At 36.5% G+C, this 20,163-nt stretch overlaps 2 protein-coding genes across 6 annotated transcripts; one reads left to right on the top strand and one right to left on the bottom strand.

The window, feature by feature from the left end:
• Positions 1 to 217: 217 nt before the first annotated feature.
• LOC113666069 (QRFP-like peptide receptor) lies at positions 218 to 16,273 on the bottom strand. Of its 5 annotated transcripts, XM_027181826.2 has the most exons (8): positions 16,132 to 16,262; positions 15,968 to 16,016; positions 7,063 to 7,155; positions 4,796 to 4,885; positions 3,998 to 4,125; positions 3,267 to 3,537; positions 1,900 to 2,148; positions 218 to 785 (listed from the first exon to the last, which is right to left on the bottom strand). In XM_027181826.2, the coding sequence occupies exons 5-8, from the start codon at positions 4,102 to 4,104 to the stop codon at positions 423 to 425; spliced, it is 990 nt and encodes a 329-aa protein (XP_027037627.1). In that variant the 5' UTR covers positions 4,105 to 4,125; positions 4,796 to 4,885; positions 7,063 to 7,155; positions 15,968 to 16,016; positions 16,132 to 16,262; the 3' UTR covers positions 218 to 422. The 5 variants fall into 5 exon arrangements, with proteins under 5 accessions (XP_027037627.1, XP_089055970.1, XP_089055971.1 ...); XM_089199844.1 differs by lacking the exon at positions 15,968 to 16,016 and having other exon boundaries at positions 16,132 to 16,273; XM_089199845.1 differs by lacking the exon at positions 15,968 to 16,016 and having other exon boundaries at positions 16,205 to 16,222.
• Positions 13,435 to 17,679, top strand: LOC113666071 (QRFP-like peptide receptor). Its single transcript, XM_027181828.2, has 5 exons — positions 13,435 to 13,564; positions 14,646 to 14,789; positions 15,713 to 15,983; positions 16,145 to 16,390; positions 17,002 to 17,679. Exons 2-5 carry the CDS (start codon positions 14,683 to 14,685, stop codon positions 17,356 to 17,358), a joined length of 981 nt encoding a protein of 326 aa, XP_027037629.2. The 5' UTR covers positions 13,435 to 13,564; positions 14,646 to 14,682; the 3' UTR covers positions 17,359 to 17,679.
• Positions 17,680 to 20,163: the final 2,484 nt, after the last annotated feature.

The raw sequence follows: 20,163 nt of genomic DNA, 5'->3' as shown, positions 1-20,163 counted from the left end.
TCTCGTCAGGTTTCTGCATCCTGTTCAACTCTGATAAAGCATGCTATTTCCCACAATTCTACGGCTCGACTGGCATCTCAAATACTGTCTGTAAGCCTAATTGCAACGCGTTTGTAACAGCCAAAATGACATATTCAATGCAAGATGTTTGAAAGCACAATTATTTTGATATGTATTGTTCAACTTGTACACATCCTTTAATGGGGTAACACATCTGTTATTGCACGACATTCCCTTTTATTTTCGAGAAAACATTGGTCCAATTATTTTATCTTGTCATATATATTCCTAAATTGAACTATATCTGTACAGCTTCCCGCAAAAAAACACAACAATTTCTACGCTAAGTGCCAGCCTTTCAAGTCTAGTTATGACGTGTTATTTAATTAAATGATTGCTTGAAAAAAGTTCTTTTTTTTTTTTTACTCCTGGCTCACGGATGTTGTTGTATTGATCGAAACATCAGGGGTGTTGGATTTATCTCTTGCAATGTGGACTTCAATGTTATGAAGCTCCGTTGTGGCACCAACAGTAGCCCTTGGGAATCGGACCATTCCTTTTAATTTCTGTCTGAAGTTTTCGCTGAGCAGAGCATACACAAAGGGATTGATAGTAGAATTAAACAATACCAGAATGTTGGAAATTGCGATAACGACTTTATCCAACCGAAAAACCTCGAAAGCATGCAAGGTGTAAAGAATCTGGATTGTGCCCCAGCAGATTCCAAATATGATACTGACAACCACAGCCATTAAGGTGACTCGCTTGCGGACTCTCATTACACCCTGAGGATTGAAAAGTGTTTTAAAAATGGAAATTTTCTAAACATTTAAAAGAAAACTATCGAGACAAAAACTTTCTAAATGTTAAAATACCGTGATATTTTGTTTTATCTGCATTTAACAAAATAATTCAGAGCAGTTGTTCTACTTTTCCTTCACCATCGTCGGACGCTATCGTCAAAGCGCCAACTGAGGTTAGTTGAAGAGAACGAGGATAAACTGCCCGAGTACAGGATTTTAAAGATTGCTAGAATCCTCTTTTACTTTTTTTGACAAAAATTATTATGATATGAGGCGGTTTGCGGTAAATTCAATGGAAATACGTGCTAGGAAAGTTGGGCACACGCCTGTTAAGAGAAAGTCAACACGAAGAAAATAAAATCGACGAACCTCTTTTTTCACTTTTTGTCAACGCAAAATTCGTCGAGGTAATCTTTTGGCCAAAAATGTTTGGTTAAGAAAAACTGGGTGTTCATTTGGTCTATCTTAAATCGTGTAAACAGAACAAACTTGAATGAATAAAGTAATATCTAACAATCTTGCCGCTACTCTTGGCCAAAAAAAAAAACAACAACAACAAACAGGAACGAATAAATGCCAAATTAATATAAAAAAGACAACATATAAACAAAAGGCAAAGCGAAAAAGGAAGAAACAGCGTCAACGACAACAAACGCAAAAAAAAAAAAAAATACTCTTTTGAGTTTATAAACTTGTAAAATACTTGCAAAAAAGTTTTCGTGGGCAGGTATCACGCGGTGTTTAAAATCGTTCTAGAAAATTACCAAATTGCTTTCAAATTTACTTAGCAAACTGTTTGAGTATCACGCTAAAAAGTCTCGGTCTTAAAGTACAAGATGTTAGCTACTGTCTGTCTCCCTTTTGTAGAGCCATTCTCAACCCCATACGAACTTCGAATTATATCATACTAGCGTCATATACTTGCGTCATACTAGCTACGAAACAGTTTGTCGCAAGTGAAACTTGAATATTTCAAATTGGAAAAAAAAGGAAGCTAAAAAAAAAAAACAGAAGCAAAAGAAAAAAAACGAGATACAATTGAAAATGGGATTGTATTATTTATGCAAATAGCGCACGACTTTGTAAGGGTACTTACTTTTTGTTGAGATGTCACAGGGTGGGCAACAATATTTGATTTAAACCATAACGTGCGCACGACTCTGGAGTATAACGTGACCATCAGTAACAAGGCAACAAATACTTGGGTGGTGTTCCATAGAGTATAAGCCTTGGTAACCCATTCTTTAGGAAATTTTTCATAGCAGTGGCCATTATTGACCCTCATGTACATGGTGTTGGGGATGCATGCTATTGCGGCTAAGATCCAGAAAGCTATTATCATTACCTGCAATGAAATGTCGAAATTTGGGAGTTCAAATAAAAATCAATAGTATAAATGATAATTATTATATCAATAATAATAATAATAACAATGAAGATCAGTGATTATGATAATTTCAGGGACACTAACAGTGACAGTGTCAATGACAATGATAATAATAATCAAAACATGTTATATCATCAACCTGTTTTGAGCGCTAATAGGACAATGAACACTTCATACTTGTAATTGGACAGTGTACACGTCATGCCTTTGTAATTGACAGCACGTGTTCTGTGCACATGCGCGTACTGTTGCGGCGCATTTCGCCGAATTTACTGTTGTTGTTGTTTTTTTTTATGTAAACGTATAAACGACGGTTGTCTTATGTCAAATTTTTTCATAGTCTTGATTTATCGGTAACAGGACTTAGTTTCGTCCAATTCTGTCTGTAATCATACTCGTAATTAACAAATCGGAGTCCCACCTCGCGGTTGTCCGATTTCGTTAATCACTCGTATGATTACAGACCGAATTGGACTCCTCTCAGTCCTTTTACCATTACTAACTGCACGAGCTGCCCGTATATTCTGTATGTTTCTGGGCCTGCACCCATGGACTTGTTGTTAATTCCGAAATGTGCCCTTGTTTATACGGCTTTCGATGTATACTATCTAATTACGGTGAGTACAAAGAAGGGGTGCATGAAGCAAGTTAAAAAAAAAAAAATCCACAGGTTATGAAACGTTGGCGGCAATCACATTTAGTGAAGTCTACTTCGCTTAAGGTTATTTCTACCCGTTGTGCTCATGAAAGTGATCTAGTTTCCAGGGAATTTTTGGGTTTAGAAGTTACAATCGACTTAGCCTTGTAGTGTATGGTGATCTTTCTCGGTTTTTCCTGTCAAGACTCTGGACACCTACCTTGGGCTGATAGAAGTCCGACAGTACGATCTTCGCACTGATCATTGCTCTCATTAGACCACACACAGTAAGTTTTTAAAAAATATTTGAGACTTCACTGACGCCAATGCCAAAAAATTTGCTTACTCGCCTATGTTAGAGCTCGAAGTTTAGTTGTGAGAGCGTTGTTTAATGTTTCCATCGTAACTTAAAATGCAGAAAAACTGAATCAGAACGAACCTTCAGTTTTCTCTTAGTGAGATTCCATTTCTTGCCATACGGATCAGTGACTGCATAGTATCTTTCGACGGCAATCGCAACCAGAGTATAAATGGCACACAGTGCTGCAACCCACGCGAAGGCTCCACCAGTTATCAACAGGCACAAAACTGAACCACCCGTCCCCTCGGGGTGCTTTGAATTGAGGCTCACAATGAGTTTTGGTGCAATCAACAAAGCAAAGAGACCATCCGCCACAGCAAGGTTAAAAAGTAGAATATGAATGGGGGTCCTATGGTGATGAAAATACGCAAAGAAATAATAACTAGTAATGACAAAAAGGTATCGAGTTCGTTTCATTAAGTTGGCTTCCTGCTAGTTTAATTATTATAGTCTTCGTATGGTAGAGAACCTTAGTCTTTTAGCGCGTTGGTGCTCAACCGCCGGGAGACAGAGGTTCGAATACTCTGACGGACTCAGATCATCTGATATACTCCTTTTCCCCAGCTCGTGAGAAGACGACAAAATATCTTTCACTATTCCATTACCAAGCTGAAAAAATAGGTTATCTTTCACATTCTGTTTTAGATAAACTCTTATGCGCTTCCGCTTTATATTATACTTGCCTACTCTTTTTGCAGCTTTAAGAATAATCGGTCTGATTCAGACCGTACGAAGCACAGAGGAGAGGTGTCCATTAACTAGAGATACCTTAAAGGAGAGGTTCTACTGCTTGCAACTCTCTAACATACCTGAGATTTCTATTTTTCCATATTATCGCACAAACGAGAGAATTCCCCACGATATCTACCGAGACAAGTATGAAGAGGATTGTCATGACAATCCCAGTTTCTGCCATGAGTCACAAGTAGATTTTTACCTACAAACAAACAAGAGGCAGCTTCAACTTATTTTGTATACTGTAGTTTAAATGGCCTTACTTCGGGCAAAAATAAGCCAAGGTACAATTATTCCCTCGACTTTCCCTTCAAATATCTCAAGAGAAAGGAAAACACAAGAAGAAACCAACTCGTTTCATATCGATGGTGTTGGTTTGCTTTAATACTAACTAGAGTCAAAGTGACGCGTATTGTTTGTTGAATTTTGTAGGTCTTTTAGCAAAAAAAAAGGCTAAAAGCACTCAGTTTTGAGATCTATTTTACTGCCAGCCAAACTCAATAACTTTTTATCGAGAAACGTTTATTTTCTTGCCATTATCTTCAGATGACATACACTTAACAAATCATGCAATTTCACTGCCAATAACTCAAACTCTTGACTGATATGTTCTAATTTTATTTCCATCCGGGTATTGCATTTTCTTAAATGTTTTTCCAAAACATCTGAAATCAACTGCATCATTCTGTCTGCATTGCCTTACATCTTATAACTTGGTCAATGAGCAAAGCTTTTACAGTACTACAGGAGTAATTAGACTGCGTACAACAAATAGAAACAGCAAAACTACTGGTTTTGCTCCCGTTCGACACAAAAAATCCAAAACTGCCCCATATTACGGGCTCCAATCAATATTAAAATCTAATAGTTACCTTTTCCTGTGTCAGTATATTCCTTTACTTCGCTATGCTTTTTTCTCGCCAGCTCGACCCATGCAGTATTTGTAAAAACGAAATTTCAAACTGCAAAGAGAAGTGTTATCGCCAAATATTGATCAGAGCTCAAATATATAAATTCGAAAGCGTAAGATTGTATCCTCGCTTGCCACCCCAAATGAACAACTCACGCGATGTGATACATTCACAAACACTTGGTCGTAATAAAACTGAAGTTACGTCTACTGTTTTGATGACATTTTCTCTAACACTTTTCATTGATTTAGACAAAGTCTGATAATTTTCCCAAAAGGAAAAAGCACTAGAGTACATTTAAGATGTTCAATGTCTAGCGTATATTGGCTGCCAATCAGTTGTCTGTGTGAATTGTCAGAGCATACAAAAACCAACCTTGAGAACCAAGCACCTGCTCATGTAAGCTTCACCCTTAATGACAGCCTTATGAGCAGGGATTAATGCTCGTATGTGCATTGTGGAGCGATTTTCTAGCTTTGAAAAACAACCTATATTACTTCAGCGTCACTCAGTAAAGAGCATTGCTTCCTCTCGACCTGGAGCCCATATTCACTTGTGCGTCTCTTGAATTAATTTTGGTGAGAGGCGGTCGGATGTGGTAATTCTCGATCACCCTTAATGCGTCATGATTTACCTAAAAGATCCACTCTTTTTTATAGCAGAAACATTTAACGAAAACTTACAGTGCAAAAAAAACACTAATGGCAAATAGCAGTACATAGTTTTTCCGATATAAATATTGAGGTGAGTGTGTGATGCAAATTCGGTTAAAGACCCACACTGCAGGTATTTACACCAGAGAAAGACAAGAATAGGAAGCACCTAATTCTATTTCGAAAGACACTGTATTGCAGACTAAAACTGCAAAATTCCTTCATTAAAGCTTTGGCAATAAGGTTTTCTTGTAAAGTTCACTCAGGTAAGGTTCCTAGTTAAAAGAATGATACCATATCTCACTGTTCAGTCGGTCTCGACTTTAAATATAGTGTTAACATGATATTGGTGTAATATATCTAGTGATCTATTTCTGACTACTCACGAATATAATTTCCAAGTTGGGAATGACGTCCTTACAACAACAAAACCTCATTGTTTTTATCCTTGATATTCATTTGCCAAGCTTAAGTTATATAAATGCTTGCAATGTCTAACTTTAGAGATATCGACCATTCTCAAATTTCATGAACAAAAAGTTGAGAGATCATTTGTTTCTGAGAGTACTTTCTTGTGTATAGCCGATAAAACTCGTCTTGCTACGAGCGCGGGACAAAGAAAAAATTCTGAGTTCCCGTGAGGAATAGAACCATCGAGCCACAGAGACTCTAAGATGAGCATCTCTGTAGCTCAGTGGCAGAGCATCGGGGGACAGAATCCGAAGGGGACTCAGAATTTTTTCTTTATCCAACGCTCGTGACAAGACGAGAAAACAACTTTGTTCTTATTTTAAGTTTAAGACTTATTCATTGAAGTTCATGGCAGTCTTATCTACTTTGGTTCTGTTGAAACAACGAGAAAGCCTGATATCGACTTATATGTTTAAAACAACGTGTTTCAGTCCGTAATTACTGAATAATTGCCATCAAGAAGTGATGAAAACCATTGACTTCATTTAAAAATTTCCAGGATTAGATCGAATGATTCGTGAAAAGAGAAAAGATATGCATTGGGTATGTTGCATGAGTAAATAGAGACCATTGGCCTCTGATAAGAATAAGTCTTAGTTAGAATTAGACCTGGTATAGTTAAATATAGCATCGTTAAATAAACATTAAGATATAAGACTTGAGATCAAATTTATAATATTACTTACAATACTGTTTTTGGACTTTTATCGGAAGAAAAAGAACTTGTATAAGAACATCAGAGGGGGTAACCGATCCTTTCGCCTACCGTCTGTTCGCTTACGTCATGAGTCGGTTCGCTTACGTCATGAGTCGGTTCGCTTACGTCCAATATGTCAGTTCGCCTACAATTCATATGTCAAAGCTTTAAAATTGAATTGTTGAAAAGTCCTTGTTGAACCGCGCAGAAAAACTGAGAATCAAGATAAAAGATTTAAGATTTAAGACGTAAGCGAACTGACATGTTGGACGTAGGCAAATCGACTGTAGACGTAGGCGAGCAGACAGTAGGCGAAACGACCCGTAAGCGAAACGACTGTTATTCTCAGTGAGAGAATTGGAATGGAAATTTGCAATTGAAATAGAGCAAAAATAAAAACTGCTCACCGACTTCTCTGCCGCTTTGGCAATTTATTGGTCCTCCCTAATAGGAAAGCAAAACGATGCCGGGAAATAAACTTGTATCTTGGCTCTATGTGTCTGCAAAATAAAAAAATCCAGCTCGGTAACCGCCATTGTTTATCATTTTGGTTCCAGTAAGCATATCAAGATTTTATTCATATTTTACCAAAAATCACTTTTCGAATCCAAATTGAGGAGTCAAACGTCAAATAGTTATCATAGTAAAGATATGACTTTCCTCTCATAGTTAATATTGATTATAGTGATCTTTGATCTGCTCTGATGATACCATCAAACATGTCTGAAAGAAAAAAAAGCACAAATAACTAACTTAAGTAGGAAATATCTTTGATAGCAAATACTCAATATTGAGTTTTTTTGTTTGTTTGTCTGTTTTATTTATGTATTTATAATTATTATTCTGAATCTACGGTGCCCAAGGCAACGTAGACTCCTTGTTATCATGCCCGTGAGTCCGTCCGTGAACATTCCCGTCATTCGTAGCAGCCTTAAACAAAAGTTACATTAGCTCGTTTTGGAAAATGGCTGAAAGCAAATTTCCGAGTCGTTGTTATGACCCCAAAATTCACTCCTTGCACCATCACTAAATCACCCCTGCTTTTCACTTCTTCTTTCCACTCTTCAACTTTTGGGTAAGTCCGTGAGCGTATAAGGCTTTTGTATGTACAGTTCAAATTCCTGCATGGGCTCAAATGAAAGCTAAGGATTGGTAAAAATTTTAACACTCTGCTAAGAAATAGCGTGTATTTAACTGTCAGTAAAGATTTAAGACCAGAAAATTTTTGCTGGTGGCGGAAAAATTGATTGAAATTAGGAATGCGTGCATGATATCTTAACCAAGGTTTAAACAAATCCTGCGCATACGAGGCGCTCGAATAAATATACTTTCGAGGGCGACATTTCAGTGCTTATAAGCCATGTTTTAAAATCTTGTTGATCTTGAATTTGACTAATCGATCGCCAAAAACCACAATGTCGATGAACTGTATTCTGGAGTAATTAAAACCTCCCTTTTTTTAAAAGCGGAAAAGGAAAGACAAAAGCTGTGCTTCGGTAATTCGCTTTTCGAATGCCGCTTTCTACTTGGAAAAACGCGACGTTCCGGATAAAAAGAGAAAAAACATATGCTTTTCAAATGATCAATTCAGAATGATAATTGTAGGAAAAAGGATAGGGTTTTCAGCAATTGTTTTTATCTTTCAAAGCTGTTACTTACTCAACCGTAATTAATACTTTCTGTGATTTGTGAAAATCGGGATGACCAGCTTTCCAATCTCGCCGGAGTTTAAATTAAACGGAGAATTTTCCAGCCAAGTGGGAAAGAGGGAACTCTTTTTTTTAAAGAAAATGGTTATACTAAAAGATCTTTTTTGTTTTCTCGACAGCCTCTGGTCATAATCTATCAAATTACTGGACGTCGAAAATGGTACTTCGGAGTCGTGATTTACGAGTGATATACATCTTTTGTGTGGCAAGATAATTTCAAATCAAGTTTCGAATATGTGAGAAATTTCCCTGAGTCATGCACCGTCAGTCTATTATCATGCTAAAACATAGAGAGTAAAATAGGTCGTTACTAAGATTTGAAATTGTGTCCTTTCGAAGTAGTCCTTGAGGGAATGCTGTGATCTGATTGGTACGAGATACATACCCCAATGCAGGGGTCTGATCGGTACAAGCAACTTATGCACCATTCGATTCGTTAGCACAGAGTTATTATTTTCCCTCCGTATTTCTATTAAAAATAACTAATGAATTCCTTTCTTTTACCTGCTGTTTGCGAACTGTTACCTCCTTTGTTTAACACTCGACACACTAACATGGACTTCATATTCTACATACTGTCCTCTGTGTATCCTTATGGTGCTGAACTGGAGAATTTGTTAACAATCAAGACCATTTCATTTAATTCCGTTTCGTTTCATGAACTAGATGCTGGTAACTCTTAGGGTTTAAAGGGGCAGAATCTTAGTAAACTTGTGACCTTGAAAGGTATTTTCCCTCTTTTCTAGGTTATTGTTGCGCCTCTGTTTTTTAAATTACTAAAATGCCCTTATATTCTGATTTTACATTCCTGACTCGAGAAGAACGTTGAACCTTTCAAGTTAGCATATGTTGAAAATGGCATTTAAGAGTCGAAATCGGAAAAAAAGGAGATCGAAGGTTTACATTGGAAGACGCATTTCGAAAGTTCACGGTCATAGATTAGACATAGAAGTGAGTGCTTTGAAGTCGTAAGTCGTAAATAAGAAGGTGCAAAGCCGGAAGTCAGAAAATTATACGTTAGTGACCGGAATTGAATGTGCGAAATCCGAAATCTTGAGTCGGAATATAGTCGAAAATAAGACTCCGAGCTGTGACGACAACATAGAATGTCAGAAACCCGAAGTCTGAAGTTCCGAAGCCGGACGTTGGGAAATTAAAAGTGGATGGTCCGAATAAAAACTCCGAACTGCGAAATTGAAGGTTCAAAATCCGAAGTCTGAAGGCGGAGATTAGAAGTCCACAGCCGGAAGTTGAGAAGTAAACTCCGAATTGTTAAATAAAATGTCCGAAATACGATCGCGAAGTCTGAAGTCGGAATTAGAAGTCTTAATTCGGAAATCGAAGATAGACGTCGGAAGACGAAGGACGGGAAATCAAAGTGGAAATAAAACTAGAATGTCTGAGATCTAAAGTCTGAAATCAGAGTTCGGAAGCATTGTTGCGGCGATGGTTTGTAGGCCGATAACAAAACCAATGAGAAATATTTTATGTCACGGTAAAGCATCTATTGCTTAAATCATCATGAAGACTTGAAAGCCCAAAATAAAGTCAATAAGAGTCAATCTATAAAAGGCAGGCGCAAATGGGAAGTATTAAGGATTGGGCCATGGTTGAGTATTGTATGTTTTTGTGTTTATGTTTGATTTGCTTTCATTAGTTTTTTTTTTTATTTGTTTACTTATAAGTTAAATATTGATTCATTTCTCCTTTATTTTTCTAGGCAAACTTAAATATTTCATTACTTATCATTTTACTCTTTGACGATCATTTGATACATATTAAGACAATGAAGATTTAAAGACTGCTTCCTTCTTGATGATCAGATCATACATAGACACTACAACGATTACACCGCTTCTTTGTTGATAACAACGTAATAAATAGACACCGCAACTTTTAAACTGCTTTCTTGTTGACAAACACATGATGCACTGACACTGCAACTTTTTAACTGCTACCATGTTGATAAAAACATGATGCATTGACACCACAACTTTTAAACTGCTTTCTTGTTGACAAACACATGATGCATTGACACCGCAACTTTTGAACTGCATCCTTTTTAAGAAACACTTGATTCCCTATCACAGTAAGTTTTAACCTGTTAAATAAACTATTGCTATATCAACTATATATATTGCTTTATCAACTACTGTTGATAAACACGTAACACTGTAGAAAATAACTTTTCATCTCATTCCCTATAAATTGATACACTGTATGAAGACACTAACAACTAGCTTAGAGATCATTGATTTTCAACTGACATAACATAGACAATTAGTTCTTGTGGCTCCTCTCTAGTCATGCCAATTAAGTAAACTACTTTTTCAATTCGGAAGAGAGGGGAAATATGTCTAATACAAAGCTGCATATATTTTCTTTTTTTTAGTAGTATATCAGGTTATCTTCTTACAGAAATTTTTCTTCGAATAATGTCATTAACAGGGAAGATTAATTACATAAAACTGTTTTTTGTTAAATATGAGGCTTACAATGGTTCTGACCTTTCTTTTCTTGCAGAAATATACATTTCATGATCGTCGCTGAAGTATACTTGCAGTTCACCACCAGTTTAAATTCAAAGTCCTAGCAACATTTGTTATCTTTACTTAAAGATAACGTATTTAATTACTTGAACAGCTCTATCATACTTCACGAAATTTCGATATCTCTAAGTTAATCCTTACCTGTGCAGCTAAGGAGCTCTAATTCTATGTATTAATTCTATTTCGATGGGTTTTTTTTTATACCCATCGGGGATTAAATCTGACCTGTTAGTTGATTTTGTCTCTCTCGGTAAAGTGTAGCAGATCAGACCAGACCTATGCTGGTGAATAACATTTTGACTTTTTTCTCAAAATGCTCACCAAAAGCGCCCGAACAATTTAGGGCTTTAACTACCGTAAGATCCTCCATAAACTGAGCATTTCGTTAAGTGAGTAGATTGTAGAAAAAACGGGTCAAAGTAAATTAAAGAGAGGGGCTTCACCGAGACGTTTTCATTTGCGTTATGACAGAGGTAATTTGAAAAGCTTCCAAGCAAACTTTTATACATTTATTTTCATGAGTATCTCTATTAGTTATAGAGCATGTAAAGAAAAGAAAAGTGCACGTTTCTTGAATTCCCCGCGCCCAAAAAACTGACAACCAGAAATGCGGTGCGGGATAAGCAGACAATCCTTAGCCCATTTATTGAACTAACCAACTAATCACAAGACAAAAACAACTGTTTACACTGTTTAGACACCAAAAAATTAAACAAACTCTATACGTTCGACGCGGCCAAAGTAAATTGAATAAACAAAACCACTTATAATGACTGTCAATCATCAGGAAAGCACAACTAAAAATCGTTACGAGGAAATGGATTACAGGATTCCAACCAAAAAATAAAAAAGAACAAAATTTAACTGTCCGCTTGTAAAAATCCACAATGAAACTTGTTTACTGTTCAGCGAATATATACTTGCTAGTTTACATATCACACTTCTTTCCCATAATCTCACGCCGGTACTTAAAACACACTGCCGACAAATGCACTCGTGCTCGGGAATTCAAGAAACCATTTATCTTTTGTTTCATTACGCTTCGCTACATTCAGGCAAAGATAAATGAACAAATACTTTTAAATGAACGACAGTACTGGTTTAACAAACAAACTCGAGTTAAATGACTATTACGGAGATTATGGCGTAAGGGAGATTAGTATATTCAACAGAAAAAAAAGTACGGAAATTGCCAATATCATCACAGATACAACTTAAAAGCAGTAGTTGATCACGCTACGGTTGGCTTCATTTTCCTCACTTTACACGTCAACCCTCTAAACAAAACCGAAACTTCAGTATTTAACTCAACTTCATAGTCGTACAAGTTCTTTCTTTCACAATGCGTGTCCTAATAGAGCTGATGAAAATTTGTCACAAATTTGGTTGCGTTGATAATATCCATTAACAGAAACTCTTGGACGCTTTCCATTAGGCTAATTTGTCCGAATGATGAAGGGAAAACCGACGGAACTTGGAGCAAACGGACAGGAAATCTTTCTTCTTCGACCCAGGCAGCTCAGATAAAATGTGCCACTCAATGGAGACGTCGTTATTCTTTCTTGTTTAGTGGCAATCTTTTCGAACTTTTCCAATTTGCTCGTGTTTTAGGATTTTGTGGAAGACGACATTCAAAAGGATTTTGAGTTGTCGCTCAGGTTTGCCGCTTTTAGTGACCGGATCTTGGTGTTAATCATCAAGCCAGCATGTATTGTCATACGACCAAGTGCTTGCCATTATAAAGTCTATTACTACTCACCAAAAGAGTTATCGTAGTGAGTTTATAAGAAATTTACTCAGCATGCAGTTTTTGAAAGCATAGTTTGATCATTAGTAGAGGCTAGTGGAAGTATAACGTTTTTTGAGCTAGACACTAAAGTCACTTTTTTTGGAGCAACAGAGAGAACTTCTTTACGGTGGCCAATTACATCATCAACTCATCTGATAAAACCAAATCATCTTGCTTTTCACAGTCCTTGTTGTAAAGAAAAACTTTCTTGTGAATTCTTTTAAGAACGTACTGTTTTTATGCTAATTAGTGCTGAGGTGTAAGTGCACAGGTGTATTCACACAGACGAAGGGCTAATGCTCGAAACATCAGCTTTGAAACTCTTTACGGTGGCCAATTTTCATTAGAAACTCAGATTAAACCAAAATTATCTTGTTGTACGCAGCACCACAGTTTCTTTAGAAACTTACCCTCTTTATTCACTTGTATTCACATGGCGTACTTCGTAAATCTCCCAATAAGTGGTTTTTCCCTTAGGCAATGCGTTTCTACGCGGGATTTTGTGGCTAATTACAAACAAACATAATCCGAGTGTATTTGGAGTCTTATGGTCAAACGTCGCGCATGGAAGACCGATATCCGCGCTTATCTTGATGATAAAACACAGTCATAATTGCTCTACTCGGAAGTATTCCTCGAAACCAGTAGAAACCAAAGTTGTTTTTCAACGGTAAAAAAAGCCCTCCGCGTTGTGTGAAATGAATCGATGAAATTTGCATGACAGCTACAAAGAGTTTGATTTCATCCATTTGAGCAGCTGCTTATTGCTAAAGTTTGATTCATTCTTCCATGCTCTGTTCAAAGCACTCGAGTTATTGAGACGGAACCCTTAGCAATATACCGCTATGCGAATATCTTAACGGTAAGTTAGACGATTCTATCTTTAAAGACGTATCAGCCATCAGAATTAACCCTTTGAAAGTACCAGGTTAGACAGCTCCCAAAGGGGCAGCGAAAAGGAACTTAAGTTTCTTTACGCTGATAAGAGAGCATAAGCTGCTTCACGCTTTCCATTTTTTTTGATGCCGATAGACAAGATTTGAACAGCACTATGCACCGAAACAAAAAGCCAAACATTATTGCATTTAGTTAATGTCATTTTAAAACAAGTAGCTTTCAATTTGCCAAGATTTTCAGTTGTCATCGTCAGTTTATTACTTAGATAATAGCAGATACCTTCATGGATAATCAGTCTGCCTTAAGAAGCATGTCATGTTGAAAAGAGTCCCTTCAATTCTGTAGAGGTCTTTGAGCACAAGAAAGTGACTTTGAAGCCAGTTTCATGTTCATATTTAATTATATAGCAAATAGATATTCGAAATACCAACAAGAAGTGATCAAAAAATAAAAAAGACAGGAGAGAATTTCAAATTAAAAAAGTAAACACCAACATCTGGATTTGAATATTTTAAAGCACGAGAAACCTTGCGTTATTTTCAGGCTTAAGGGGATATTGCTATGGCGAAGATTTTAAACTTTTTGCTCTCAAGCCGTTGATATTTTGATTCGTTGTTTTTAATCTTATTGTCTTCGATTTCTTTTGTTTTATCACAATCGATTTGAAATCAATTTCGTCACAAGGTTTAGTCAACATGAAACTGAGCCATTATCTTTTTTTGTGACAAACTGATTACGCACTTTCAAAATGGGAATTCGACACGCTGAAGCTCATATTGAATAATTTGCAAATTTCCGAGATTATTTTTAAGGTCCCGAATATTCAGATTAGGCTGATAATCAAGGAAAAAGTCCTCTATAATTGCTCAAATCATTACCATTCCGGCAGAAACGCGAAAGTTAAGTCTCATGACTATTTTAAGAATGAAACTTGTTACAAGATTTTCAGGAGAATAACTCATTACCGTTGCGCTCTTAGATGTTAGCAAAATAATACCTTCTCTCAGTGAGATAGGCTTATCTGCTTTTGTTTTGTCCCCATTTAGGTTCCATGATAACACTACTGAGAGAACGTGTTTCAAGATGTCAAATGCTTTCGCCGTAACAACAGTACTGCTGCTACTTGTATTGGTAGATATCATGGGCAATTCGCTTGTTTGTGCGATAATATGGAAAAATAGAAATTTAAGGTATATTGAGGTATATTAAGGTATAAGTCGAAGCTCATCAATCGAACTTTTTTTTTTCGACCAATTATATCACCAATCTGAACTCATTTTCACGAATTCGCCAAAACTTTCCATTTGTGAGAAACCTTGTGATTCCATTTTGTGTTCGTTTCGACTATATATTTTGTTGCGATCTTTTACTGAGATCGATCGTGTGTTCACAAGTTTGTATTTCCAGCTCGTGTTAATTGCGTTCTCATTCGCATCCTCAATTTCGACCCAACTAAGTAAATACTTCATCCTGAAGCCAAAATTTATTTGTTTAGTTCACGAGGAAACCAAATGAATATGTCAATCATGTCCTATAGGCAATCTGCTTATTTGTGCAAGGTGTGTAGGCTTTGGAACGAGAGTTCTCGCTTTAGTATTATTTGTATTTTATCAAATATGTAAGACCTAAATTTCCTGAATCAATTTTCGCCTGAAAATCTGTCATTGCGAAAAAATGAATCCTCGATGACTATCTATTTTCAAAATGGTTGATTTTTGACCATGGAACGCATTCAGCTGCCTATATTTGCTTATCAAAACAAACAAATTCCGTGATAAAAGTTGAAAACGGCAACTCTTCGTTCATTTTTTTTTTTTTTATCTTTGCAGGTCTTTTTTTCCTCAATGAAATTATATCCCATCTCGTTGTGCGCGCAGCCCCAGAAATGTTTTCCAAGAAAAATGTTCCACCTTCTCGGTAAAAACTACCAGTGGATGAAACTCTCCTGAAAAGAATGGAGTTGGAATCCAAATAACATGACCAAACAACCCCGATCTCAAGCCGCACGCTGTATGTTATCCTTATCTTCCCGCTAGACTCTAGCCAGTTGATAAAGGGTTATGATTTAGGATACAATTACTCTACTGAGTACATAATATTTCTAATACTACAGGACGCCCATAAATGTTCTAATTTTTAACCTCGCTGTGGGGGATGCCCTCTTCGCAGCATTGATTGCACCAAAACTGATTGTGAGTGTCAACTTAAGGCACCCAGAAGGTTGGATTGGTTCGATTTTGTGCACGTTCATTACTGGTGGAGGCTTTGCATGGATTGCCGCATTTTGTTCCACTTATACTCTCGTTGCAATCGCCGTGGAAAGATATTATGCAGTAATTGATCCGCGTGGCAAAAGATGGACACTCACCAATCGTAAACTGAAGGTTTGTTTCAGTGATGCTTCATAAGCCAATAACCTAGAAATATCGATAACGATAACAATAATTACATCGCAGGCGTCAGTGTCAGCGTTCACGCTGACGCTGACGAGGACGAGAACGAGTACGATAGTATCAGAAATCCTATGTTCACCTCTCCTTTCCAGATTATGATAACTGCCGCCTGGATTATTTCAGCGATGTACAACATCCCCAATATCACTTACATGAGAGTCGCCAACGGCGTATGCTATGAAATGTGGCCCGACGATTGGAAGATAAAGGCTTTCTCTTTGTCTGTCACCACGCAAGTAATTATTGCCTTAGTTTTGATGGTTTCGCTGTACTCCAGAGTTATTTTTGCCTTGTGGTTTAAACGAAATGGTACTGATGCGGTGACATCTCAGCAAAAAGTAAGTGCTGACGTTGTGATAACAAATGGTAATTGAACTGTGTTCTCTGTGTTTGTCTTAAATCATAAGCGTCACTTCAATGATGGGTAAGTTCTTAAACCAGAATTTCTCGACACGTGGTTCAACTACAACTTAATTACATCCATTTTGAGGGGACAAAAGCTGCAAAATTCATAACATAATGGCCTCTCTATTTGATTTTCCTGTAGTTTGACGGTTTACTTTGAACAGGACTTGAAATCCTCATGAAATTGGCTGTTCTGTTCTAGTCTTGCTTAGTTTAGTTTCCTTTGGCTGGGAAAAAGATGGTATTTACTACAGAAAATGGTGCGATTAGTAAATGAATCGCACTTCTAAGAGCCAATCAGATCGTAGGGATCAAAAGAGATTTTAAGCGGATGTCAGACGTTTCATAAACATGATTAAAAGAATGCAATAGATCTCAAATATATCAAGAGCTATTAAATTCTAAAACTTTGGTACTTTTTTAGTACTACGGTTCGATATCATTACACATGTTAAACACTTAAAATATGAATGCACCTTGGCCCGACTTTAGAGGCAAGAGGTGTCAGTCACTAAACCATATATTTCTCATATTTAAACCTCAGGGTATGATGAGAGTCCGGAAGCGGGTCACTTTAATGGCTGTAGTCGTCAGCATCATTTTCGGAATAAGCTGGGGCACAATCCAGTTCCTTTATACTTTGCATTTATTCTCTTCTTATCAGATGAATCATATTATGTATGCAGTTTCCAACTTGATGGTATTATTCAACTCTGCTATCAACCCTTTCGTATATGCCCTGCTCAACCACAACTTCAGACGGAAAGTGAAGGCAATTCTCCGATACCCCAAAGCAAAAGTTGACGTGACGAGTCAGATACAAACCTACCATGTTGTCAACACAAAAAAGCCTTCAAATATTCGTGATTCTTCAAACAATTTTAGGGCGTCTGAAACTTAGGATCGAAATGATAAATTGTACTTTTTTCTGACTTTACAGTCAACTTACACCTTCTCTAGAATTCTGAAACGTATCTTATTAGACGTTATGGTGTGTACTATCGCTGAGTATTTTTATAAGTTGTGCCGAATTTTGAGGAGCTAATAGGGCGAATAAAAATTCAAACAACGAGTAAAACTAATTCGACGATACTACACACTAAAACGTCTGAAAAGTCATCCAACTGTCCAAATAACCGTAGAATATCGCAGGATATTTGTATTCTATTCGCGCATTATTTGTACTCTACTTTGTGCCGTTGGATAAAAAAATAGTATAGTGCAGTTGTTGGTTTTGTCTATATATTCCACCTTCAGTGACGTAAAGGAGTTTGAACACTCCTACCAGCTTGCGCATGATCAGAACGAACCAATCACCAGTTTATGGAAAGGCTGCGTAGACAGCTATATGGAATGGCGGTTCTAGGAAAACAGACAAGAAGTCGTCCCCGCCCGTGGCTTACGAAATCAAGACTGAAGACAATATTTTCGGTTCCCTCACAAACTTGAACAAACCTTTTGGTTCTTCAAATGAAAGAAAATGTGCTCAAAACTAGCGACGAAATAAACTTTCGAGTTCAAGATTCATCCATTCGCAAAAGCGAAACTAATTTAGAAACTACTGACCTCAAAATATGTTCTGCGGGATTGGGATAATTATGTGGCCTGGATAATAGCATTTTCAATGGGTATAATTAAAAAATTATTTTGATCTGAATTCAATAACTGTTAGAATTTCTGACGCTAAGCAGCAAAATTTTCCGTTCATGAAATCGAGTAAACATTTGGCTAAACAATGGAAATTTCACGCAGAAGTTGAGTGAGGTGCATTGATCCTTTTTTTGTCGAGAAAAAAGCGAAGAAATTGACCCTGCTCTGTAGTTGTTGTCCTTTTACAGCAAATTGCCCACGAGTTGTCACAATGGTCAGTTATTAGTGTCGAGTTGTTCTTGGATAGCAGAATGAACCGTCATGTTGTTTCAATCTGCTGTGAGAAAAAAAAAAAAAAAAAAAAGGAAAAGGAAAAGAAAAAGAAATCGTGTTGAAAAGACTCATGTTTAATTATATAACTAATAGATGTACGCAATACGAAAAAGAAATTAGAAAAATAATGAAATAAAACACATTGGATGTGGAATTAAAAAGGTAGCATCGACATCTGGATTTGAATGAGCTACAACAGAAGAAATCCCGTGGTTCTTTAGTCCTAAGATGTTATCACACTGTATTCATTCTATGACTACTATAATGCGTTTTTTAGTCAATCATTTTGCTTACGAAGTTTTTTGTTTTGTCCTTCCATTTGAAATCAATTAAGTGAAAATGTTAAGCTTGAATAAGTGACAGCACAAGAAATCACGACTTGTTGTAAATTTTGGAAAATTGCTTCTTCAAACGACCTTTGATGGTAAAGTGCAATAATATTCCTGAACAATTATTTAAAATCTTTCCAAAGATAAAAAATAATGTCAATGACGAAAAAAAAATTATTTCACCATTTTAGAGGGGCGCTCTCATGTCTGGTGTCTGACGATTTTCTCGTTTGCACAGAAATCAAAGATCCAAAAATTTTCCCCTTCAACGTCATTCGTTATAGATTGCTAACTTGGTCCTACATGGGTAAAAAACAGTCATAATAGATTTACGGCGAAGCGTGAATAATGCTCCACTGACTATTGTTGCGTTTTTTCACTACTAAGATAAAAATTTGGATTTGCCTTTTCCCAAATTCCTTATATTATCCCATGCTTTAAAAGTTAAGTATCGATGCATTCTTCCATTAAACACTGTTTGCACAAATCTGTGTTTCAAATCTGCATGAACAAATGGTCAGAAAAGTAATTTGTCTTGACTCGGTTTTAAACTATGATAGTTGTTTTCTAAAGCAACTATCACTTAAAAGTCTTTTTGAAAACTGATATGGACTTTCAGGATTAAAAGCGATCCAAAGAAATAATAATCAATAACATTTAGTACCAAAGCATGTTCTGAACATTTTGAAGACGATGATTTTAAGTTTTTAGACAGCCGAACTGGGAGATTAAAAATGGCATCTGTCCAAAATTATTTATTTTTTCCTCAATTAGGGGCTACTTAAAAAAATAAGAATGTTTCTTTTCCGGCATGATGATTATAGAGGTGTTTTGGCATTAAAATTTTTAATTCTTCGACTAAATCTAAGTTCAATCTAACCTAAAATCACTACATCAACAAAACTTTTTCTTAGTAATACTTTCAAGTACCTTTTGAGCTCGTTACATTTACCTTTTTGCAATCTTTTAAGATCTTGTGTTCGTTAGTTTTTTTTTCCACCCCTAAAAACATTCGGGGGGAAGTGAGTTAAAAGAAAATAGCTCCTTTTTTGGCGTGCAACGTGGAGAAACCAAAATTAATTAAAGTAACTAAAGAATATAAAGATAACAATAGTTTATCAAAATCCAAATCTAGCATAAACGTTCTTGTTGACGGCTAATAAAAGTCTTCTTGACATAACATATATTTCAAACACAAACATGATCATGTTTGTTGTAGTTTTTGAACTTGGAAAATGGAAAAGATAAAACGCCGAACGAGTGACTTATTTACAAATAAAAGAGAATGAGCTAAATAAAGTCGTGGTTCACCTCAAGGCGGATGTAGGGATATAGATATAAGTCGTCCCCACGCACGGCCTCCTTTCTAAAAGCGCGAGGTAGTTTTTTTTCAGTTTCCATACCGAAAATCTGGAATAAACCTTTTGGATCGAGCGGAGCAAATTGAAAACAAC

This window comes from Pocillopora damicornis, chromosome 3 (assembly GCF_964200805.1).
Source record: "Pocillopora damicornis chromosome 3, jaPocDami1.2, whole genome shotgun sequence".
NCBI lineage: Eukaryota > Metazoa > Cnidaria > Anthozoa > Scleractinia > Pocilloporidae > Pocillopora > Pocillopora damicornis.
This window is presented reverse-complemented; position numbering and strand designations above follow the sequence as displayed.

Coding starts and splice junctions, on each gene's coding strand:
- LOC113666071 (XM_027181828.2), top strand. CDS start 14,683: ATGTCAAATGCTTTCGCCGTAACAACAGTACTGCTGCTACTTGTATTG. Junction 15,984..16,144: donor TCACCAATCGTAAACTGAAG/GTTTGTTTCAGT, acceptor TCTCCTTTCCAG/ATTATGATAACTGCCGCCTG. Junction 16,391..17,001: donor CGGTGACATCTCAGCAAAAA/GTAAGTGCTGAC, acceptor TTTAAACCTCAG/GGTATGATGAGAGTCCGGAA.
- LOC113666069 (XM_089199844.1), bottom strand. CDS start 4,104: ATGGCAGAAACTGGGATTGTCATGACAATCCTCTTCATACTTGTCTCG. Junction 3,538..3,997: donor TGGAAAAATAGAAATCTCAG/GTATGTTAGAGA, acceptor TCATCACCATAG/GACCCCCATTCATATTCTAC. Junction 786..1,899: donor CTGTGACATCTCAACAAAAA/GTAAGTACCCTT, acceptor TTCAATCCTCAG/GGTGTAATGAGAGTCCGCAA.